The sequence below is a fragment of the Ascaphus truei genome, chromosome 3 (assembly GCF_040206685.1).
Source record: "Ascaphus truei isolate aAscTru1 chromosome 3, aAscTru1.hap1, whole genome shotgun sequence".
In the NCBI taxonomy this organism is placed as follows: Eukaryota; Metazoa; Chordata; class Amphibia; order Anura; family Ascaphidae; genus Ascaphus; species Ascaphus truei.
This window is the reverse complement of record NC_134485.1, coordinates 57,847,805-57,873,609: the sequence shown is the minus strand read 5'-3', so window position 1 is coordinate 57,873,609 and position 25,805 is coordinate 57,847,805. Positions and strand designations below refer to the sequence as shown.

Genomic DNA, 25,805 nt, shown 5'->3' with positions numbered 1-25,805 from the left:
TTGAATAGCCTTTCACATCATCAGCGCTGATTTTAATGGACCTGTATTCACTCTACGATGCACCAGAACGTTGGTTTGCAGTACCCGAGTGCCATCTCATTCTGAATTATGATATTGAATGTTTTTAATTGCGAATTTTATGGGAATAGAAATGGCTTCTGGAAACTTCATAAATGCTATTAATCAAATCAGCTTTTATAGGGGTTGCAGTAAGAATAGGTTCAGCTTTCAGACTTCCATCATGTACTTTGGTCAATGAAAGGTTTTTAAGTGGCAATTACGGTTGCATATCCTAATACCTTGACATTCTGAATTATTACTATGCCTTGGTAGTTAGGTAGAATATTAATTCTGCAAAACTGCATGTATAGCTCATAATTGCCATTAAACTACATGAAACATTATAATGACCCTTTGTAACTCATCCAATGGATTTGTATTACTTTCTTTCCAACTCCCAAAGAATGTAGTCCAGATGTTTCTGCTCTTAGTTAACGCTCAGTAAAACTTTTCCAGATAGATTTCATTTTCAGGAAATCTCTTGTGTGTGTGTGTGTGTTTGTATGTGTGTATGTGTGTATGTGTGTGTGCAAAAGAAAAAGTGTCCGCTCCTAGTGTAAAACCAATGGGGTGGTTTATTTTCCTGAACAAATAACAATGGCACACTCACAAACATCCGGTTGAATCAGGCAGTTTATGAGTAAAACTCAAGCTACAAGGATGTGGCTCCGCTGTATCTGATGTCCTGTGTAACTCCTGGGGAACTCCGCTGACTCTGCCTCCCTCCAAATCGAGTCCTCCGACAACCCAAGTGATTGGAGATTGGTTCCACCTCCAGGCTACTCATCCGGATCAGCCGACAACCTTTGTCCAAAGTTGTGAGTGGCTATGATGATTGTAGACATTATATGTAGATTAGAATAACATAGTAAAGGGTACAGAATAGCATTACAATAAAAATTGTTTTAACAAACAATATACAATGCAATTATGTTAATTTAATTTATATAAACATATTTAAAAACTAAAAAATGGATCCACATTTGACTAGAATTGGAGAACAGCAAAAACAGAAAAATATATAAAGACAGAAACTGTCATACAAAGGAATGATGGTTCTGATTGATATATAATTTCATATAGTTTGTTTATGTAAATTTCATATAGTTTTGTTTTTGTAAAAAAAAATTTTTTTATTGTAATGGTATTCTGCACCCTTTAATATGTTATTCTACTCTACATATAATGCCTACAATCATCACAGCCACTTACAACTTTGGACAAGGAGGTTGTCAGCTTGGATTGCTGGAGGGCTCGATTTGGAGGGAGGCAGAGTCAGCGTAGTTCCCTAAGAGTTACACAGGGCGTCAGATCTGGCGGAGCCACGTCCTTGGAGCATGTTTTACTCATGAACTGCCTGATTCAAACGGATGTTTGCGAGTGTGCCATTGTTATTTATTCAGGAAAATAAACCACCCCATTGGTTTTACACTAGGAGCGGACACTTTTTCTTAGGTTTCGTTTCAAGATTTGGTTGTATCCGTGAATCAAGCAGCCAGTCTCCAGAGGACGACCTGGGGTGGAATCATATGATTCATGTGATCATATTCTGCATTTATACAAGTTTTCTGGACATTTTTCTTTTATGTATTGATTTTATAATGCATTTGAGTCTATTGGCATAGCAGTAGATTCATTTTAATTTATCAATAGCTACCCATAGTTTTGGTTCACTATACCTTTCACAGGGTTAATAGATCTCTAATTTAGTCACCACCTACAATTAATAGATTTAATAACACAATATTGGCATCTAAGATTGATCTGACCTAAGCGCAGTCCTATTTTTTCTGTTATTGGGGTGTGTTTGTGTGTGTGTATATATATTACAAAAATCTAAAAATATCTTAGCACTCTTTGTAGGATATAAATATGGTTTTAATGCATCAAGCAAGCATAAGGGGTCAAATACTCCCAGATTTGGCATGCAATTTATTAGTTAAATTCTAAATTTTGATCCGAAGACATAAAGGAGTAATTTAGTTGCATGTTTTGATAAAAAAAAAATATTTAAGCCTGCTAACCCTATCAAGCTAAACTCAATGTAAGCCTGTACCTACACTAAATGCATAATATTTCTTATTGTCTTGAGGACTAAACATTGTGAAATATGCAAAAGTACTTAAAGATTTTAACTAATGAAGCATTTTTACTATCTGTTATTAAGTGTAATGAAACCAGGCAATGAAACAGTAATAAAATTCCCTTAGCATTATAAAAGACAAACTGTAAGTGCACAAGTTGCTCAGTGAAGAGAGAGAGAAAGAGACAAAGACACCGGTGTAGAGTATGCCCGTCGCTGTGCCCTCGTAGGCTTCCCCCCCCGAACCACACACATTCAACGTTTGCTCGCGTTTTACATGTAATGTGACAGACAGCTGAACATTGAATTTCAGAGTTGTTTACAATACCGTCCCGAAACGCAGGTGGGCAATCGCAAGGTATTGTGTCTTAAAAATCGAAATGCAATGTAACCCGACCCTTATTCCCGTTCATTTTCACACGATCCGATATCACACAGGATCACTCTGTATGTAATGGTATTGAATTGTATGTAATGGTATTGAATTGAAATATAAAAACTTGAAAATACCAAAAAGTAGTTTTAGAGAAAGACATCTTTTATTTGCGAACTCTGAAGTTTAAATGAATAATGCAATAATGCAAAGGCTCTTCTTCCAAATTTACGTTCTTTTATTTATCTTCTTCAACCTGGCTGGCTCTTGGATTGTAAAGACAGAATATTCAATATTAATAATCTCACATACAGTAATGTGCTGCGCATGCGTGTTGCTACGGGACCTGGTTGAAATGCATACACGTCATTGGATTTCTGCAAATGCGTGTCACTATGAAACCTGGTTGAAACACATACAGTTGTGTGAAAAAGAAAGTACACCCTCTTTGAATTCTATGGTTTTACATTTCAGGACATAATAACAATCATCAGAAAGCCTCTTCTCTCTAAAAAGAACATGACAGCATGGCTTAGGTTTGCAAAGTTGCATCTGAACAAACCACAAGACTTCTGGAACAATGTCCTTTGGACAGACGAGACCAAAGTGGAGATGTTTGGCCATAATGCATGGAGCCACGTTTGGCGAAAACCAAACACATCATATCAGCTCAAACACCTCATACCAACTGTCAAGCACGGTATGGGAACCTTGCAGTCATTGAGTCCACCATGAACTCCTCTGTTTACCAAAGTATTCTAGAGTCAAATGTGAAGCCATCTGTCCGACAGCTAAAGCTTGGCCGAAATTGTGTCATGCAAACCTCAATGAACTGAAGCAACGTTGTAAAGAAGAGTGTGCCAAAATTCCTCCACAATGATGTGAGAGACTGATAAAGTCATACAGAAAACGATTACTTCAAGTTATTGCTGCTAAAGGTAGTTCTACAAGCTATTAAATCATAAGGTGTACTTAGTTTTTCACACATGGCTTCTTCATTTTGGCTTTATTTTTGTTAAATAAATAATGACACGGTGTAATATGTCATGTGTTTTGTTCATCTGAGGTTGTATTTACCAAATTTTTTAGACCTGCTAAGGAACAGATGATTGTTATTATGTCCTGATATTTAAAACCATAGAATTCAAAGAGGGTGTACTTTGTTTTTCACACAACTGTATGCGTATCATTGAATTTCTGCGCATGCGTGTCGCTATGGAACCTGGTTAAAAATATAGCTAGAATACAATAGATGCATAAATTACAGTACTGAACATTACCTGACTGTCGCTGAACGTCTTTCCTGCATGAACATGGTGTTGGCTTCATCTCAATGCTAAACCTGCAAAACATAAATGAACAAGCATTAAATAATGACTACATTATGCATGTTTGCATTTTTAAATACAGTATAGTTCTACAATCGAAAAAGACTAACTAAACCTTCTTCAACCATAAACTTATATCTTATTTCTGTATCTGTTACATGTTCAAATGGCACACTTTTCTTGTTTATCTGTCACAGTCACTCACCACCATCTTCTATATAGTGTGAGCTTCAGACTACCACCTAGAAATAAATGTTTTATATCTATTTTCTAATTGGAGAAATACCAAGGAGCTCATAACCTAAAATGAGGGGCCAAAAACAGAAGAAAAGAAAAGCGCAGCGAGCCATTCTCTAGCATAAATCTGTTTATCAAATGTAAAAATCAATGGGTAGGTAATCACACACACAATATTTACAAATAACAAAATGCTCATCAAGTGGAAGAAGCCATTTACAAATACTGGAGACCCTCCCCTCAATCCTGGTAGAAGTCTTGGGCAAATAAGTATAAAACACTTCTATGTGGTAGTCTGAAGCACACTGTCTACACAGTGAAAGACAGGCATAACATCCTCCTCTCAAGATAACTTACGTACCAGAGACCCATTTTGATCAATTCCCCCCCCCCTCCCCTTCTTTGAAGAACATACAACTGTGATGCGGAGGGAACTACAATATCTCCAAGGACTGGCAAACTCTATTCCCTTTCCACCGATGAGGACACTGTACACACAGATGCTTTTTTACTGGATATGGTCACAGCCCATACTAGTAGGCATCCAGAGTCCAAGGAAGTAGATCAGAGAGGGAAAGAGTGCCCTTAGGCCCCGGGGAATAGCAGTATTAGTGCACCCACTCACCACATCCGAAACCTGTATAGGGCCCACAGAGTAGAGGGAAGAGGTGCTTGAGCTTGACAGACCTGCGGGCCTAATTTCCGAATCATGAGATAACTGCCGGGCGCAACAGGAACAAAGCTGCAATAACCTGGGAGCGGTACAGCCCTAAAAGAGAGGGAAGGGAAACTATTATATGTGTTTAAATAAATAATATTTAGGAATGCATCTAATTTGGAATAAGGAACCAGAGGGGGTGGGAAGTCCAAGGCACCCAGCTGGCTTTGGAAGCCAGCCCTATGCTCCAATTTCCTGTACAGCTATGATAAGCTTGAAGTGTGAGCGAAGGAAGGAGGATGCAGAAGTCACGACTGATACCCGATGCCTGCCTGCCCAAACCCTCCCCCCAAGTAGTAGTGCGGCACTACCCGAATCTCTGACTCTTTTCTCTCCACGAGACGTCTTCTAACTTAGTGATGCCTGTCGCGTCACCCAAACAGTTTACCCTCACTTGTGCCTTAGGCCTCGTTCACGTTGCCAACTGCAGGAGTTGGAGGGAGGGCGGCAGTGCGGCAGTTTGCTGGGCGATCTGTGTTTATCCCCCAGCAGACTTTTCAGCGTTGAGGAGGGGGCGGGGTTACACACGGCAGGTAAATTATCGAGGTTGCAGTCATGAAATCATTCTCAAGAATGATTTCATTGGCTGCCTAGGTCCCTGTGACGCTACTGCAGCTCCAAAAAACGAAATTTTCGTTTATTGAAACTGTAGCCAGCTTCAACTCCTGGCTTCGGAGACAGGGCGGTTGCTACCCTGACAACCAGTATTCAAATTGAATACCTTGTTTCTCACGGCAGCACGCCCTCCCTCCAAAGCCAGCACCCTGAACGAGGCCTTAAACCCTCCTCCCCCACCGATGTCCCCCCATGTTACTTTTAAACTTCAAAGGAAATTCCAACCTTGATACTGGCATTTACAACGAACATGTTAGAGGGAAGACCGACAACACACAAAGTCACACCACATCTAGGTTGAAATGTCTGCTAACCCAATAATTAAATCTGTATCAATGTAAAAGGCCTAAACTCAAACTACACGAGAATAGCAGCATTGGCAGATTTCAAGAGACTTAATGGAGATATAAGATTTATGCAAGAAATGCACGTTAATAAGCAGGACCCACAAGACACAGTCAGGAGACAATTCCCAAACTCGTTTACTCATCTTGCAGCAGCAAGAAGAAAGGAGTGGCTATCCGAAAAAAAAAACAATGTCCCATTTCAAGCTATAAAAATTAAGACAGAACCCCCCCTGGCGGTAATGCGAATCCCACCCACTTCTCCATTTCACACCTCACGAGTCCCTTCTATTTCCCAACTTCTTCCCATGTATTTCTCTCACCTCCATCTCACTCCCTCTTCCTCACTCACCCCCCCTCCCGCCTCGCATGTATTTCTCTCCTCTCCCTACTCACGCTTTTCCACTCACTCCTCCCCTCCCTCACCTTCTGTCAACTGCCCTACTCTAAAAAGCCCCCACCCCCAATACATTTGAAAAATCCCCCCCTCCACTCCCCCAATACATTTTAAAAAGACCTCCGATACATATTTTTAAAAAACAGACTTACCTCGTGGATGGTATGCGGGGGGCCCATCCGGCCTGGACTGCAAGTAATGTCCGACCTCTGGCCAGGTCCGGCTGCCGGTCCTCTCGCGGCCCCGGCTCTACCTCACTGCAGGCCTCTATCCCTCTGTCCCTCTCCGAGCTGGCATGCATCTGAGAGGGAGCTGGGGCCCGGTCGCGAGAGGACTGGCAGCCAGGCCTGGCCAGAGGTCAGGGACAACTTGCGCCGCCGGGCCCCCCCCAGGCAGCGGGCCCGGGACACCTTACCTTTTGACCCCCCTGTCGGCGGCCCTGTATGTATGTATGTCACTACTCTGCAGATATATTTAAACCTTCAAATGCAATTTAAGCCAATACAATATCTCAATCATAAAAAATAAATATATACAGTGAAATAGTAAATTGCAAAAAATCCTCAAATTGTCTAAACATATTACCTGTATATACGCATATCTGTAAAATAACAATATAGTGTTAAACATATACTAAAAAGTGTCTATTTAATGGAGTAATCAGTACTTAAATAGTCCAAAACAGGTGCAGCTCCTCTAGAAAGCCTTCCAAAGAGGCTTAAAAAAGGCCACTGTGCAAACACATAAGTGTGCAACTCTGTGAGACACAAACAAGACAAACACACACAAAACAAAAAGAGAAGGGGGGAAAAGAAAGAAATTAGTGTAATCAGTCTCAATAAATCTATGAAAATAAGCAGTGTTCTGTCTCCTGTTCAGTTCTTCCTGTTGCCTTAGCAACCCCCCTCAGGCTTGGGCCGTTCCTTTCTCCCCGTCACTTGGTACAGTACAGTCCAAATGCTCTCCTTCTTGCTTTGTGTTGTACTTCAAACTTGTACTTCTTCCTGTGAGAAAGCTTAGTTTCTTACCTATTCCTTATTTTTAGACTTACCCAAAATGTTTTCCCCCTTTTATTTCTGTTTATGTTCTTATAATAAAAACAGCAGCAATTCAAGGAAGACTCCATTTTGTACAGGAGAAGAAGTGGAATCAACTGCCTGTCTGAAATCATTGGCCAGAATAAGCTTGGGACCGAAGAGTAAGAAACAGCTCTACTAAGAGGCAGGCTGGGCATAGACAGCAGCTGCAGTAAGAGACAGCTACAGAGTGAGCAGACACACTGCACCTCTACAGAGCTGCACAAGTGAGATAGAAGCCCGTCACATCCACCCCTACGCTACGTCCCCACAGCTAGGGCTATAAGGGGCCATGCTGCAGATATATGCCAGGACATGGGTTAGAGCAACGGACACTTATAAGTACGGCTATCACTATGTGTGCCACTGCAGGACACCGACCGACACTATCTGAAGCAGTCGTCCGCTGATACAGGTAACAGACTGCCCGCCACACACCTAGGCAAAGGCCTACAGACACCTGCAGCATGGCAGAACTCAGGCCCTCATCACCAGACACCACGCATGAGAGTGAGAATGCAGATGCTGAGTCCTATGCACCAGGGGTGCGCAAACTGGGGGCGCTAGATTTTCTGGGGGGGAGCGGCAGTTAGAGAGGTCCCGCCTCTCCCCCCAGGCATTTAAATGAAATGCCGGGGGACCGCGTGAGGCCTCTATAATACACTTACATTCCCTTCCAGCAACGCATTGTCCTGGTAATCTCGCGGGTTCACGTGACATCACGTTACCATGGCAACGTGACGTCAATTGATTACCATGTCTCTGGTGTCAAATGACGCTGTAATGTCACGTTGTATGGTAACATGACGTCGCGTGACCCTGCGGCGTCATTTGATGCATCTCCAGTGACAAGGTAAGTGAAGTTACAGTTGCCTCACGCGATCCCACGGCATTTAATTTAAATGCCTTGGGGAAGAGCGCAGGGCCTCAAACCGCCATGCCCCCCAGTTTGCGCACCCCTGCTCTACACCACCGGAACAGACGCAAGAGTGTGTAAGGCCTAAGCGTACAGTCACACACAGAGAGCCCCAAAAAAATATGGATCAGACATTGACGCACACGGTAATAATTTAAAGAACGCCTGGAAAAATCCTGGACTTCAAATGTTTAATGTTACAAATATTATCGATAATGAAATTCAGCTTAAGCAAGCTGTAGCTCAACTAGTGTCTACCCATACATGGTACCAAATGCAGCGAGACATATATTACTTGACAAGAACCAATACCGGTGAAACCCTGCCAGAATGAAGCCTACAAAAAAACAAAATCGATCTTTTTTTTTTTTTTTTTTTTATTTATTTGGAACATGACTGCCACGTGCAGAGCGCTCTCTCAGAAGCCGAAAGTTGGAGAAAGCACCTCTTGCTGGAGATGTCATCCCAGCGCTGTGACACAACCAGACATTGAACAAGGTCATCAAACTCCACGTGATGTAATGCATCTAATGCAAGCGCAGGTGCTACCAGGGCTCTAGCTACCGTAGAGGCCGTACATGCAAGTGTTGCTTACAGTCGAAAAGCCGTGAAATTGGAGAGGGCCTGTATCAAAGAGGAGCAAAGGGAGGCTCCTGCAGCCACAGCCACCACTGCTGCCTCTGCGCATAGGAAGGCTGATTTGAAAGAAAACATTGAGGCCTTACGTGAAGACAAGGAAGCAGCCACAGCTGAAGCCCAAGCCAAGATCTTGGAAGCATCCACAAGACATGATGGCTGGGAGTACCGAAGCAATAAAATAGCTACAGAAGATCCAGCCCAGCACACAAGAAACTATGTAAGAAGTCACACCAGTATAAACACCAGACCACCATCTCTACCCGATGAGGAAAATATTACAGATGCCAAAGCTATGGACAATCCACGTGAAGTAGATCCTATTCCTCTAAAGGCATACGCGACCTGGGATGGCTACAGCTACCACAATGATCCACACGCTTGCACGCATACGGATGTACTACAACAGTCTCGCAATCCAGGTACAGTCGCACAGAGAAACACACTTCCACATACTTACATGCAGCCACCGCACATCCACCCCAAAGGAAGAGATGACTGCAAGGTTCCCTTCAACAATAACCATTGCTCATAACGCATACCCTACACACACACACACACACACACACACACACACACACACACACACACCCCAAAGGCACCCGATCAACCCCACTCTCCCTTACGGTTTAACACTGCAAAACTAGATGGTGGACAGACCAACATACCTGAGGCTTAAAAGGAACTGTACTAATGATGGTGAGTTTGAGCAGCAAGCAACACAAATGAAGAATAGGTTCTTGGCCCGAGGTTACACCAAGGGTAGATCTACTCAAAGACAAAACTGATGCAGAACAGAAAAATACAATTAGGTTCATTGGTACCTTTAACCAGCATTGGGACAATGCTAAGAATGTTTTCAAAAAATATTGGCACATTCTAAGGGCTGACGAAGACCTAAAGGAAATATTAAAACCTTACCCCGAAATGACTAGCCGCAGGTCAAGGAACCTACGCGACAGTCTGGTGAAGAGCCATTTTGAGTCTAATGTTAACCAAACGTGGCTACCGAACAAACCACCTGGATGTTTCAGCTGTCATAGCTGTAAGGCATGTCAGGTCATCAAAAATGCCAAAACCTTCAATAACTGGGACGACACACGGACCTTTACAATCAGAAAGTTTATTAATTGCAAGACACCAGGTGTCATATACATGGCAGAGTGTATATGCACCAAGAAATACATTGGCAAGACCAGACGCCCATTTAGAATTCGGTACTGGAACATCTTGGCAGTATCAGGAATGGTTTGGACACACCGGTGGCCAGACACGTACATGAATACCACCAAGGGGACCACACGGTACTTACCTTTAAGGGAATAGACCAGCTTTCAATGGGTATCAGGAAGGGTAATTGGGACCAGGCTTTATTAAAAATGGAATCACGCTGGATATACACTCTCCAAACCCTGTCCCCTAGGGGACTAAATGAGGGATTTGTATTTAGTCCATTCATTTAACTGACCCTTACTACATTTAGCATCATACCTTGCTAGTTTCTGTTCTGGTGGAGGTTCCTTACCCTAAGCCCATGCTACAGCTACTAGATCAGTATGTTCGTTTATGTGTCTTTCCCGCTATGCACATAAGAAGTATTGAAGCGGGTGCCCCACGATGCGTGATCACATTTATTGTATCAAACTGCAGGGAACGCACTTCAACCAATCAGACGGTTGCTTACCTGATAAGTACCGGGGGCATGACAGGCGCTCCCGTTCAGCCTTGACAAAGCATGCACCAGCGAAACGTACGTCGGCGGCATATGACGTCATTACGTCAGAGGGGCGGGACTAGTGCTCGCGATCGGAGCACGCCTCGTGTGGAGCTATGCTTTTGCAGTAACATGCATCTCTTTTAATCTAGCAGTTCACTTTGGCCGGTATACTTAGAAGCATCCTGCATTAGCCTGAAGGTGTCTAGCCAATACCTAGTCTCTAGGTCTGCTACCACGGTCGGATGTACTTTACTGTCCATAACATTGGACACTACGTGTAAACAGGCACTACTTGTGCACTGTTCTAACAGTTTCTGATCCTGCCTCTTACGGTATATTCACTGTACATATGTGCAATCTACTGGCAGGTAAGATCTACTTCATCTACATGCCACTGGGAGTGCATTTGAGCGCTGAGTATATACTGCACTGAACTTAAAGGCATTATACCTGTAGTGCACACCCAGAGATTATCTACCAAACAGGTAGACCATTCAATGTCTCATTATAGGGACTAGCCCTTTATACTATAAGCTGGTTACCTTATTGAGGCAAGGCCTTACCTATAACTTTAGTGAAGCTCTCCAGGTACTCTGTGGTTAACCTCACTGACCACAGACTCAAATAGGATCACAGTTCTGTTATCTGGCTCTTGTACTGGTACCTCCGTCCTTTAGAATGAGGACAGTGCATTGGCTACGCTTATTACCACGTCCGGTTCCTTTTTTACAATTCACTGTCATATTGGCTCACACTGAAGTACTACACTTTGACCCACATCGTTCTATTTTATTTATATTGAGTCACGACTCGCAATCAAGTGTTTTAATTTACCCATTCCTCATTTACACCACACCGTCCATGTGTACACTTGTTCTCTTGAGTGTTTGAGTGCTCTCCTTGGGGTTCTCTCTCTCATCGCTGATTATCCATTCTTACCCCTGAGAGTAGCACCACCACTCCTTACCAAATTAGCAGTAGCGAGGGTTCCCCTTCCCCGTCCCCACCCCTTTTCCCCCTCCTGTGGTTTGTGGTTACAAACTCAGATTAATCAAGGCATAGAGTAGGCTTAATATGGATAACGCACACCTGATATGGTGACTTCAAACAATTTCCTCATATGTCTTCCAACTGGCTGCAGATGAAAATAACGCTGTATGGATTGATTACCAAATTGGAATTTGGGGATATTCTTCAAATCCCAACGGAAAACCCATATAAATCAAAAGAGAAATGACATGGTGAATGTGAAAGACCCCACTTGCTCCTGCTACAAACAAATTCAGGAGGACAGAGGTTCTATATGCTGGAAAGCTACATTCAAAAGGTGCAACAATATTGGACGTTTGTGAGTGCACATTTGTTTTTATACCAGTCCTTGTTGAATTAAATGTTATTGTGCCATGTCATTTCTCTTTTGAAACCATGTCCTAACCACTTCCATGTGAAAGAAAGGCTTGGCAACAAAGAGAAACTAAGGCATACGTATCAGAGAACTGTGGTGATGGCCTAGGATGTACAGCGTTCCAGACAACAAAAGAGAACGATAAACCAGCTCTGTCAATGGAAGACAAAGATTTCCTGACGATGATGGATCAAGAACTCTTTAAAGATAAATTAAACAGTTGGGTGGCTCCTCTTCCCTTTTTATTCACCCAGAAGACGTCTCCCAAACAACAGAGAACAGGCCCCCTCTAGGCTTGCTTCGCTATGTCGCAACTTGGAAAAGAAACCAGAGACAAAGCGTCACTTTGTAGCTTTCATTGAGAAGATATTGAATAGTGGTCATGCAGAACCTGCTCCTCCTCTGAAGGAAGGCAAAGAATGTTGGTACCTTCCATCATTTCGTGTCTACCACCACCAGAAGCCTGGTCAGATTCGGGTAGTATTTGATTCAAGTGCTCAATTTCAGGGAGTCACCTTAAACGACATTCTCCTTACTGGACCAGACTTAACAAATAGTCTTCTAGGAGTGTTAATTCGCTTTCAGGAAGAGCCTATTGCCATAACAGCCGACATTCAACAGATGTTTCACTGTTTCCTCGCTCGAGAAGACACCAGAAACTACCTTAGGTTCCTCTGGTACCATAACAATGACCTTGATGTCAAGATCATAGCGTACAGGATGAAAGTGCATGTCTTCGGTAATAATCCATCACCTGCAGTGGCTGCCTTAAGGACAAATCAAGAAGGAGAAAAAGAGTATGGTACAAATGCTAAAAAGTTGGTCGAAAGATTTCTATGTAGACGATGGGCTTACATCAGTCCCTACAGAAGAGGAAGTCACCGACTTACTCAAAAGAACGCAAATTATGCTAACCAATGCCAATCTGAGGCTCCACAAAATAGCCTCTAATAGCGCCAAAGTCATGAAGGCATTTTATTTGGACGATCTTGCTAATGACCTCAAAGATTTAGACCTTGGGGTTGATCCACCTCCCACACGGCAGGGTTTAGTATTGAGCTGGGATCTTAAAGTTGACACATTTACATTCTAAGTATCCATCAAAGTCCTGTCTAAATTCAACTGTCTCAACGACATTCTCGGACTCAGTCACGACACGAGGAAAGTCACTCCTCAGAGAGCGGTCTGCAAAAACATGGCACTGTGATACTCAATTACCTCCAGAAAGGCAAAGAGAGTGGGAGATGTGATAAGGTTCTTGTAAGACCCTTGAGCAACTTCAGATCCCACGCACCTATTGACCCATATCTCTCACCACAACACAACAAAGATTTGCGTTTTCTCATATGCTTCAACTAAAGCCATAGTTGCTTACTTAAAGGTCACAGATGCCAATGGAGAACATATTAGATTCATCCTTGGCAGGGCTAAGTTGGCACCACAACCTGACCACAATATACCAAGGCTCAAGCTGTGTGGAGACGTGTTAGCAGTAGAGCTCATCGTGAATGAAATAGACAGTTAACCAGACGTCATCAAGTTTTACACAGATAAAGTGGTGCTAGGCTACAAATGCAATCAAACAAGAAGATTCTATGTACATGTAGCCAACAGAGTAGAAATAATGAGGAAATCTATGCAACAAGATCAGTGGCACTATGTGCCTACAGACAAGAACCCTATAGACCATGATACTAGGTCAGCTCAACGGCAGAGCACGTCATGGCTTACAGCTATGGTGCGCAAACTGGGAGGTGCGACTCCCAGGGGGGGGCGTGAGACTGCCGGCAGGGGGGTTTACAGAGGTCCCACGTGCTTCCCGAAGGCACTTAAATTAAGTGCCGGGGGAGCTGCAGGGCCTCTGTAAACCTTTACTTACCTAGGCTCCGGCGGCTTCCCTCCTGCATCACCATGGCAACGCGGCGTCAAAATGACGCCGCAAGTTCATGTGATGTCACGTTGCTATTGCAACGTGACATGACGCCGGAGCACAGGTGAGGGTTAGGGGAGGGTGCGGGAGTGAGGGGACAGCCGGCAGGGGGGCACAGGGAAAAAAGTTTGCGCCCCTCTGGCTTACAGGACCAAAGTTCCTTACATAACCTGATAAGATGCCCTCAGTTCCAGCAGACACATTTATAATGAATAAATCCCAAAGTACATACAGATCTGCCATCAATTCCTTTGCTCTGGTCACAAACATGACATCCAAGAACATGCTCGGATCCCATTGTTTCCATCGCTTATCAAAATGGACAATGCTCTTGCAAGCAATTGCGCATTTCAAACATGTAACTAGCTCTTTCTACCAAACACTTTGTGGCAAAGTAGACAGCGGTCGTAGTTAGCATCTCTGCAAGAGATTAAGCACAGTCAGTGAAATAACAGAGGCAAAGAAGATTGTTCTCCGATGACTCCAGGAAGAAACGTATGCAGAGGAGATCAGCTGCATCAATGGAAAAAGGGACTCTCTCTAAAGGTAGTCCTCTCTGGAAGTTGGAAGTTGAGTCCTACCATCGACGAGGATGGCGTTATAGTAGGTGGTCATCTCAGCAGGGAAGAAAGCAATCCCCTCATTGTTCCTGGCCAATACCACATTGCCACTCACTAACATGAGCAAGTTATGCATCAGGATCAACATTTCGTTGAAGGAGCTATGAAAGTGGCAGGGATATGGATCATTGGCACAAAAAGATCCATTGCCAGTGTCTCATCCACAGGTGCGTCAGATGCCGTACGTTGTGGAGAAAATTCCATGAACAAAGAATGGCAGACCTGACACCGGCACCGAGTCTCCCTTCACGTACGTTAGAGTCAATGCCTTTGGACCATGGATTGTCATTTCTCAAAGGACCAGATGTTGGCATGCGGATAGCAAGCGATGGGCAGTACTTTTCACTTGCATGAGTACACGGGGCATACACAGAGGTCATTGAATCTATGGATGCATGATAAATGCTCCCAGATTTTTTGCTATCCGAGGACCAGTTAAGCAATTACACTCAGACTGTGGAAACAATTTTGTTCGGGCATATAGGGAACTATAAATTGAAACAAGAGACAATGAAGTTGTCACTATCCAGAAGTACTTGAGTGATCATGGTTGCATGTGGACATTTAACTTTTCCCATTCCTCTCACATGGGAGGAGCTTTGGAACAAATGATTGAAATCACTCAATGCATTTTGGACTCTATGATTCCGGAGGCTGGTTCAATTAGACTCTTCCGTGAAGTTTTAACGACATTTGTGGCCGAAGTCCCAGCAATAGTCAACACAAGGCTTTTCATTCCAGTATCTACAGATCCTAAGTCTCTGAATATCTTGACCCCTGCTATACTCCTCACACAAAATGTGGGAGGCAGTCCTGTCCCAGTCGGAGACCTTAATTTAAAGGCGAGCCTGATAGGGCTCCCCAAGAGCTGCTCCCCTCTACGTAGGCCTAGCGTGCTAAGGGTTAACGTTTGCTTGTACTTTGTGGATGTCAACCACACCCACTGGAATGATAATGAGCCAAGAGGACACAAAGAAGTGATTGTTCACAGCAGCATTGGAAATCAACCACCCCAGTGTACATTTGCATTGCCCCAAAAAGGCAGACAGCCTTTGGCGCTGCCGAAGAGCAGCCAAAGGGTGTGAGCCATTTGCTGCTGTTTAGTGATGTTAAAGCTGCTCTATTTCAATTGGAAAATCACAAGCCCTTTATCCCCTGTACCCAATTTTCCAACTCTATCTGTCCATGAAATGTCTGTGAATTGACTGTTTAACCCTGTTCTTTTAATTTAACCATGTATTTTTATAACTCTGTGCCCAGGACATACTTGAAAACGAGAGGTAACTCTCAAAGTATTACTTCCTGGTAAAACATTTTTATAAATAAATAAAATAAAGGACCTGTATAAACGCCAGTGGAGGCAGGTGCAATGCCTTTCTAACACATTCTGGGACCTCTGGAGGCGCGAATATATCTTGTCACACTCCAACACCACCACAAATGGTAGTCTTACAAACAAGACCTTCATGGAAGAGACGTCTTGCTCAAAGATAAATAAATTAAGCTAAACAAATGGCCATTGGGTCTTACTGTCAAGACCATCCCTAAAGCAGCTGGAAAAGTCCGTAAAGTTTAAGTTAAAACTACTAAACATGGGACAAGGAGAAAACCTTTATGAGATCCATTACAGAGAAAGGTGGGAGAGAGAAGGGTGAGAGAGTTCAGGTGAAGGGGAGAGTTAGATAAGAGCGGAGAGAGTTAGAGAGAAGGGGATTGCGGAGGGAAGGGGAGTACTGAAAGGAGAGCCTTTAAAAAATTTTTTGCAGGGGGCCCAAAAATTGTAGTTACTGCTTACAGTGGTTAAACTTTCTGCTGTATATCAATGTTGAATATTCCATGCAGACATTGAGTAGGTTTTTAAAAGTTAAAGAGGGAAAGAACTCTGTAAATAACAATATATTAGTTAAATCATACCGAACTGTGGTCTTACACTCATCCACCCTGTAAAAGACCTATTTCGTTGTGAGTAACGCCAAGTTTAGCTATGACCCAACCACTCGTTAAATCCCTGCATTAACTTTAACGGGGCTCTGTGGACGTGTGTGGTTAGAGGGAACACCTTTTTCCATCTAATTTGTCCAAATGTCCATTATAGTTAATGCAATACCCTCCCCTGGCCAAAAACAGCACTCACCACGGTTATTGAGCTGTGAAGATACGGGCATCACTTAATGATGCGTTAACTAAAGTTAGCGCATCGTGAAATCATTAACAGAGCTCTGAGGATCTGGGCCTCCATGTTATCAATAGCATATAATTGCATCTTGGCAATAGATTCAGTGTTAAAGGCATTCTGCATCCAAAGTAGACATTGATGCCAAGAGGCATTTTCCACCTGCCTCTCGTGAAGACGGTATTTGTATGTAACTTGCCCCACGAGTCAGTTTGTGATTTGGAGAGTGACTTTGCAATCTATTAGGCCACATCCATAGTGCGAGGGACCGCACAGCGCCAACAGGACGCACATCTATGGGCAGGCAATAAAGCGCGCGGACGCGTGTACGATGAAACGTGGCAGAATCTGGAGCCGACCAAAAAAATATTGATTTTGCTGTGCGACGGCCGGGTCACGTGACCGATTCGGCCAATGAGGAAGAACCAGCCTCGTGACGTCACGGCCACGCCTCCCCGTCACGAGCGATCTCAGTCCACAGATCGCTCAAGCGACAGGCACGCGTGACACCCTGCGCTTCCACTATATCCGAGGCCTTAGGAGGAATTAAGAGATACTCATACAATAAGGGGTATAGATCACATTTTGCCTGTCTTCTCATTGTAAAAAACAATCACTGGCAGGATACAGCCGGTAAAAACCTGTTTCCACTAAGTGTAACAAATTTACAATTATTACAAAAATATATACAGTTAACACATTTTTCTTGGTATATAAATGCTTTAGTCTCATAAAGCAATGAGAGAACATTGGTCAAAATGTACTAAACTAAGCCACCCAAATAGGGTGTACAGTGACTTGTGGCTCAACAATGTATTCATATTGATGCTTTGCATACTGTATCATGTGTTAAAAATAATAATATATAACCATCTTCATTTTTTTTGTTAAATATGTATAATGACCCTTGGCTACAATGTCAAAATATACAGCTGACATGAGTATTTGTCCTGCAGCTTTTTCCTGATATTCACATGCGTACATTCATATTGTTTCAGGTTATGGCTCTTCTACTAGCTCCTGCACATCAGCTGATGGTAGCTATACTGGTCCTCCTTGGTCTGTTGAGCTCAGTCGATGGCGCTGCTTATTATGGGATGAAGCAGCTACCACCGCAGCTTCCCCAATACCAACCTCTGGGACAGCATCACATGGCCATTGGGAAAGATGGTCAACCATTAGGATATATGGGAAAGGAGTTGCCACAGATGCCATATGGAAAAGAGATGCCTCACCTGCCTCAGTATGCAAAGGAAATGCCACATATGCCAATGCACGGCAAGGACAAGTTTCCAAGAAAAGATGGCAAAGGTAAGATGCCCAAAATGAAGAACTGTTTAAATCTGGCCAAGCTCAATTGGCGTTTCACTGGTTTAATCCTTTTAAATTAATTCTGTAGTATTAACCACATTACTTTTTACTTTAGGACATTGTTAAACAGTGCGTAAGCACCATCATAGAACCCAAAGATAAATCAGTGAAATAAGGCAATGTAGTGACATACTAGCTCCAGATTAGAACCAACGCTAATACTACCCTAACCCCTGTCACTAGTTTTAAATACCTGGGCTTATGGTTTGACTCCCACTTAACATTCGGGATGCACATTGATACCCTGACAATCAAGACCTATGCCAAACTAGGGGTACTTTACAGGAACAAATCCTCCCTAAGTCTCCTGGTCAGAAAGCGTATCGCACAGCAGATGCTAATGCCAATTATTGACTATGGGGACATAGTATATGGCTCAGCACCTCAAACCCACCTTAGCAAACTTGACACCCTCTACAATTCAATTTGTCGTTTTGTTCTCCAATGCAACTATAACACACATCACTGCGAAATGCTCAAAGAACTAGATTGGTCATCACTAGAGTCTAGGCGCAAAGTTCACCTTTCCTGTCTTGACTTCAAATTCTTTATGGGCAAGCTACCCAGCTACCTGAACAAGCTCCTCACCCCTACCACATGCAGCACTTATCATCTGAGATCAGACTCCAAAAGACTGTTCATGGTCCCAAGGCTCAACAAAGTATCCGGACATTCCTCCTTCTCTTACCGTGCACCCCAACACTGGAACAACCTACCAGAGACTCTCACATCCACCACCAGTTTAAGTTATTTCAAATCTAAGGCTGTCACACATTTTAATCTGGTCTGTAACTGTTTCATACGCCCATAATATATATTTTCTTTAACTGTGCATGCAATGTCTTGTATATAATGTATACCCTGTTCATTTATGTCACTGTATTTGTAACCATGTATTATTTGTCTTAACTCTGTGCCCAGGACATACTTGAAAACGAGAGGTAACTCTCAATGTATTTCTTCCTGGTAAAATATTTTATAAATAAATAATCATACAGGTACCATTGAAGCAAATTGTATTGGCTATAGCTATAATTGGTGAACTTTAAAGCTCCAGCAGCCATATTGGTGGAGAAGTGGAGATTTACTTGCTTCATTGCACTGCATGCCTGGTTTAATGAAGTGGTGATCTAATAAGCTTAATTAGTACATCCTTTTATACACAAGCTGTAGATCAGGGATGCGCAAACTGGGGGGTGTAACATTTTTTGGGGGGTTATGGGTGGCAGAGCTTAGAGGCCCCCGCTTTTCCCAAAGCATTTAAATTAAATGGCGGGGGAGCGCGCAGGACCTCTAAATTCCTTACCTTGTCTCCGCCAGCTTCTGGACAGGAGGGAGCAGACAGAAAAGTTTGCGCACCCCTGCTGTAGATAATACTGTAGACAAGCACTACAGAAATATTAATATACACAAGAGACACGTTGGTTATTAAAACCTCTGTTCATTGAAACTATAAAGCAGATTATTAAATATTCCTCAGTTTTAACCAACCGCTTAAGCATGCCATTGCTTCATTTTAGTCTTGCATCTTTAATAGTTCACACTACTTTCCTTGAGTACGGACGGTCACAAAAAATGTCAATGTCCCTTTTTTAAGCTGCTTATCAACACTGACCGCAACAATGAGTATTTCAATAAAATGTGGCATTACACATTACAAAACCTATGTTTACGAAGAAGTGCTACTCCAGAATACATTTGCTATGCTGGAAGACGCCTTTATGGCCTATTCACTTGGACGTGTTGTAAAGGGCCATATTTATAGTACTGTTACTCTATAAAACACAGTCTGGACCATAAGACCTCTTACAGCCATATTTACTAAGTTGTACTGGAATGTGTCTTAGTGTAGTTAGGCTTAGAGAATACGGCCATTTATAATCAAAAATAGCAATTTAACCTTGAAAAATAAATCTCTCCCCTCATTGGTTGTGTTTGGTCCAAGCTCTTCCACCTCACAGTGCTAAAACATTTTAGCTCTTCATTTACTTTGTTGGAAACCTAAAGTACTATTCTTTTGCAGATGCTAAACCTTTTATATTTTAAACAAGAGAACATTATTTTAACATTAACATTTGTCTTCAACAGAGCTTCCATTGTCTGCTATGAGAGGTGACCAAGGTCCTCCTGGGGAACCTGGATTAAGAGGACCACCGGGACATCCAGGAATGCCTGGACAAGGACTACCAGGACTGAAAGGAAACCAAGGTCCACCAGGCCCACCAGGATATCCAGGGATGGGAAAACCAGGAATGCCAGGCATGCCAGGCAAGCCAGGTGGCATTGGGATATTAGGACCAAAGGGAGAGCAAGGGCCCAAGGGGGAGTTAGGACACATAGGAGTACCAGGGCAACAAGGACCCCATGGGGCTCCAGGTCTGCCTGGTGTTGGAAAACCAGGTGACCAGGGTTTACCAGGACAGCTAGGACCAAGAGGTGAACCAGGACTCAAAGGACAACCAGGATTTCCAGGCATTATGGGTCCAAAGGGTGACAAAGGAATTGGCCTTCCAGGATTACCTGGATTTAAAGGTCCTCCTGGATTACAGGGTCCTCAAGGCCCAGTTGGTCTACCTGGAATTGGCAAACCTGGAGGGAATGGATTCCCAGGATTGAAAGGGCCAACTGGTGATCCAGGATTGCAGGGAGGACCAGGACAAGAAGGCCCCATTGGGCCACCTGGGCTTCAAGGCCCTCCTGGCATTCCAGGTATTGGAAAACCAGGCCACGATGGGCATCCTGGTGGACCTGGATTACCAGGTGGCAAAGGGGATCAAGGATTACCTGGTCTGCCGGGAGCACCTGGTCTCCCTGGAATAGGTAAACCAGGTTTTCCCGGACCTAAAGGTGAGAATGGCATTGGTGGTGCACCAGGCGTAATGGGGCCTAAAGGTGAGAAAGGACATACAGGTGAACCAGGTATGGGGGGCCATCCAGGTGTGCATGGTCCTGCAGGTCTACCTGGACTAATGGGACCAGCAGGTGCTTCTGGGTTTCCTGGACCTAAAGGAGAGAATGGTATGATTGGCCCGGATGGACCAGTGGGACCCAAAGGTGAGCCAGGCTTGCATGGACTTCCTGGCAAACAAGGCTTTCCAGGTGAAGTGGGGCCGCAAGGTCTCAGTGGCTTGCCAGGACCTACTGGTCCAAAGGGAGATGCAGGGCACAAAGGTTTAACAGGCCCACCTGGTGCAACAGGAGTTTCTGGACCTAAAGGAGAAGCTGGAATGCCTGGTGAGCAAGGTTTGCAAGGCCAATCTGGAATTCCTGGCCTAACAGGATCGAGTGGTCCAATTGGTCCTCCTGGACTTCCAGGGCCAAAAGGTGACCAGGGTTTACCCGGGGCACCTGGTCTACCAGGTGTTGGAAAACCAGGTTTCACAGGACCACAAGGTCCCTTCGGACCTCCTGGAGCAATGGGCCCTGCTGGGCAGCGTGGTTTACCAGGCCCTCCAGGACCACCTGGTGCACCCGGTCTTCCTGCAGAAATTCCACCTACGCCACCGGGAATGGGCCAGTATTTACCAGAGATGGGACCGGCTATTGATGGAGTGAAAACCCCACAAGGTTACACAGGCAAGAAAGCCAAAGGTGGAAGTGCTATGCATGAGATGCCAGCATTTACAGCTGAACTAACAACTCCTTTTCCACCAGTCGGAGCACCTATAAAGTTTGAAAAGTTGTTATACAATGGCAGACAAGGTTACAACCCACAAACTGGCATTTTCACGTGTGAAATTCCTGGAATTTACTATTTCTCCTACCATATTCACTGCAAAGGTGCTAATGTTTGGGTGGCACTGTACAAGAACAATGAACCGTTAATGTACACTTATGATGAATACAAGAAGGGCTTCCTAGACCAAGCCTCTGGGAGTGCAGTACTCCCTCTGATGTACGGCGATAAAGTATATATTCAGATGCCATCGGAACAAGCAGCAGGACTCTATGCTGGACAATATGTCCACTCGTCATTCTCAGGATATTTATTGTATCCCATGTGAACAGCAACAACAAAAACTCTAAATACATATTGCTTCTACATTTTTATATCCGTTGTAACTGCCTTATACCCTCTGCTGCCAGAGTGGCCTGTAAGTCATTGCAAACCAGTGTTCCTGGCAGCAAAGAAAGTAGTTGACATTTGGACCATTCTTTACCACAGTTAAATCTTGTGTGTATGCACAGTGTATACAAATGGAGTGAAGAAATTATTTACACGGTATTGAGGTCTTAAAAGTGCTCTGAGCTATCCTTGTCTGATATCATTAACGTGTCTTGGCACATACAGTAAATACATATGAGTGTTTTAATGGTAATTGATCTCCGTAACTTTCATATTCCTGGTGTTAGAGTTGCATTGGAAATATAATCTGTTTATATACTGTTAATTGTTAAAAGCATCAGTGTACAACAGTCCCAAAGAATCAGAGATTAAGCTATCTAGTGGTGTGCACACGTCAATATGGGTAGAACATGCCCCATGGCTTTAACTTTTAACAGTGTTAAATTAGAGATAGAAATACTACATATTCTCTACTGATCTACTTTGCCCAACTTGGTAGATGATTGGTGTAATTTTATATTGTAAACTTGAGTTCACCTTTTATTATATTAGTATTAACCTCATTATACCACGTTCGCAAATCTGTGTGTGCCTTCAAATTCTTATATCAAAGCACATCTTTACAACTCCCGGTTAACATTTGATATTTATAGATTATATCTTAATGCGTTCAGTGCTGGTCGGGCAAGTTATTTCGTGGTAGCATTAAAGTTTTCACTTTTATTTGGTACTGGAGTACAAAATAAGAGACCAATTCCCAATTCTAAACGGAAATTTAGTTTTAGTAAATATTTTAGTGAAAGTTGACCGCAGGACGCCATAAAATTAGGATGTGTTGCAGGCCCCACACGCACCTGATGGGTTGTAGGCAAAATAATAAGTGTTGTTACTAGGGCATAGGCCTCACCACACAAAATCGCAAGAACGGGGGCTTGACCTTAATTATTTTGCTGCCAGAGGGGCCTGCCTGCAAGCACGAATATATACATCCAAGAATTTAATCCTCACTTAAGCCATGTCTTTTATGGTTTCTCCTACGTTCATAGCTATTGCTCACACATTAGAAAACATGAAGTATGTAGGAGATGCTAGTTTTTGTGTCTGGGGAAAGTAACTGCTCAGAAGTTCAACCAAGTCATGACTATTGATGATTAAGTTCATGATCTCATGTACTACTTATACTATCTATGCTTAAGATAAATGTTCCAAATTTATATCGTTTGAGATATATAGTTTTGAAATACAATTGCCAATGCTGCTAGCAACTCTCACTAACTTCTTAAAGACGATGAGCATTCTTGCTACCCCAATCCATCATTATATGCAATATGCACATATACCATTTTACATGGTTTCAGTACTCACCTATTACTAGTCTAAACAATAAACAGCTGTACAATATATTTAGAATATACTAGGTTAGCTACAGAAAAAAAAAACATTTTATGCAAATCTTTTACTTACTCTTTAATTATAAAATTACGGTGGATATTTTAAGGTTCGGTATGAGGTTTTTTTCCCCTTGCAAGTAGAGATCATTTTGTGCTATTTGAGAAAAATAAATAAATATATATATATATAAATATATATATATATAAATATATATATATATATATATATATATATATATATATTTATAAAATCACACACACGGCAGTAGTTTCATAATATTGCTACATCTTAGACAGCATTTCAGTAATTTATTTTTGTTTGCAATTGTTTTAAAAATTGCATGAATTCACACAGGCCTCTACTGCCCTAATATAATACACACAACAAACATGCAATACTATATATTCAAAATGGTGCTAAACTTATAAAGTGAATGATCTTTAATTTAAAATATAAAAAATATATCTCAAATCTGGTTTCTTCTAAATTGTAAGATGTTGAATTTCTTCATACAAAATGAAATGACAGGATTAATACAAAAATGTATATAATTAGCAATATCGCTATTCAAATATGGAGTTAGCCCATACAGTGCTGTCACGAATGTAGCAGAAACAGAAATCTGTTTTATTACATTTTGGTGAACAACTAATGTTCTTCCAGATACCGACTATTTTTGTTGATTTTCCATAAGAGAACTCAAACGTTATGAACCGAAACAGCAAATACTTTTGTATATAATTTTTGTACTGATTTGGAAAGTATTGCATTAAATTTTTAAACATGTTCCTTTCTCAGTTTGTTTTCTTTCATTTGGTATTATTTACTTACTTGATGTATGATGTATTATTTACTTAATTGGGGGAGAGAACTCACAATCATGCATATATAGTCTACATGCCACATTGCAATTGGATAAACTATGTTTCAAAGGCAACACAGTATCCATAAAATATATTTCAAATATAGCCAAGCACTATTTCGTATTATAGGCTAAAGCAGTAAAATTCTGGGCATTATTGAAACCCCTTATCTGATTGGTTAAAATTCCGGGCATTATCCATTCAGTAATGCCCGGAAATTTTAGCAGCTTGCAATGTGTTTATTTCCAGCCAATCAGCTTTTCCTTTTGTCAGAAAAGTTCTGAGGCAGGGCAGGGGATTGGTCAGAAAGCAGCCAGGCAGTGACTTCTCCCCCTCCCTCCGTGAACAGAGCTGACAGATTCAGTTGAAATGCGGAGTGTGTGTATGTGTAGCTGCAAAGTAAGTGGCTGTCTGCAGTTTGTTTGTGGCTGCCGTTTCTGTCTGTCTGTCTGGTGTGTGTGTGTGTGTGTCTGGTGTGTCTGGTGTGTCTGGTGTGTGTGTGTGTGTGTGTGTGTGTGTGTGTGTGTGTGTGTGTGTGTCAGCAGCAGCGTGTGTGTGGGGTGCTGTTGTGTTGTATGTGTGTGTAGCTGCTGTGTTGTGTGTTGAGCTGTAGTGTGTGTATGTAGAGCTGCAGTGTGTGCGCGCGCGTAGAGCTGCAGTGTGTGTGTATAGCTGCAGTGTATGTGTATAGAGCTCCAGTGTGTGTGTGTGTGTGTTGTATGTATGTATGTATATATATATCTCCAGAGTGTGTGTGTGTATGGAGATGAAGTGTGTATGTGTGTGTGTATATAGAGATGAAGTGTGTGGGCCGTTCTATACAGCATGCGAACGCGCGTGCACGTGCCGCATGCTTTCCGTGTATATAGAGCCGGGAGTGGCAGGTAAGTGTATGTGCGTGTATATGTTGTGTAAGTGGAGTGTAAGTTAAAAGTACCTTTTTTTTTGTGTGCGCACATTTATTTACCCCCCCACACACACATCCATACAAACACGCATACACGCACACACGCACACACGCACACACGCACACACGCACACCAATACATACATTTGAGCACAGGCAGCGGCGCGAAAAGATGAATTTCTTCATCTTCGCCTCTGTCGGCTCCCCTCTCCCTGCCGTGCGCTCGTGGCACATCTATAGAAAGGCTGACTAACGACAGCCAACTAAAAATCTGCACGCGCCCAGCACTATAGGACGTGCCCAAGTGTGTATAGAGCTGCGGTGAGTGTGTAGAGCTGCAGTGAGTGTGTAGAGCTGCAGTGAGTGTGTAGAGCTGCGGTGAGTGTGTAGAGCTGCGGTGAGTGTGTAGAGCTGCGGTGAGTGTGTAGAGCTGCGGTGAGTGTGTAGCTGCGGTGAGTGTGTAGAGCTGCGGTGAGTGTGTACACACAGAGGAGGCGACAGTGTGTGGATATAGATAGCTCAGTGTAAGTGTATAGAGGTGGTTTAATGTATTTACCATTTAATTTTAATTTAAAAAA

The 25,805-nt window shown here is 42.9% G+C and overlaps 1 protein-coding gene across 4 annotated transcripts in view; it reads left to right on the top strand.

Moving 5' to 3' along the window:
- The window catches only part of COL8A1 (collagen type VIII alpha 1 chain), a 132,398-nt gene extending 108,155 nt beyond the window's left edge, over positions 1-24,243 (top strand). For all 4 annotated transcript variants that reach the window (XM_075594061.1, XM_075594059.1, XM_075594060.1 and 1 more), the window contains 2 exons: positions 17,627-17,939; positions 20,088-24,243. In XM_075594061.1, the coding sequence (XP_075450176.1) occupies positions 17,630-17,939; positions 20,088-22,003 (2,226 nt within the window). In that variant the 5' untranslated portion in view covers positions 17,627-17,629 and the 3' untranslated portion in view covers positions 22,004-24,243. The remainder of the gene's footprint in view (positions 1-17,626; positions 17,940-20,087) is intronic.
- The last annotated feature ends 1,562 nt before the right edge of the window (positions 24,244-25,805 follow it).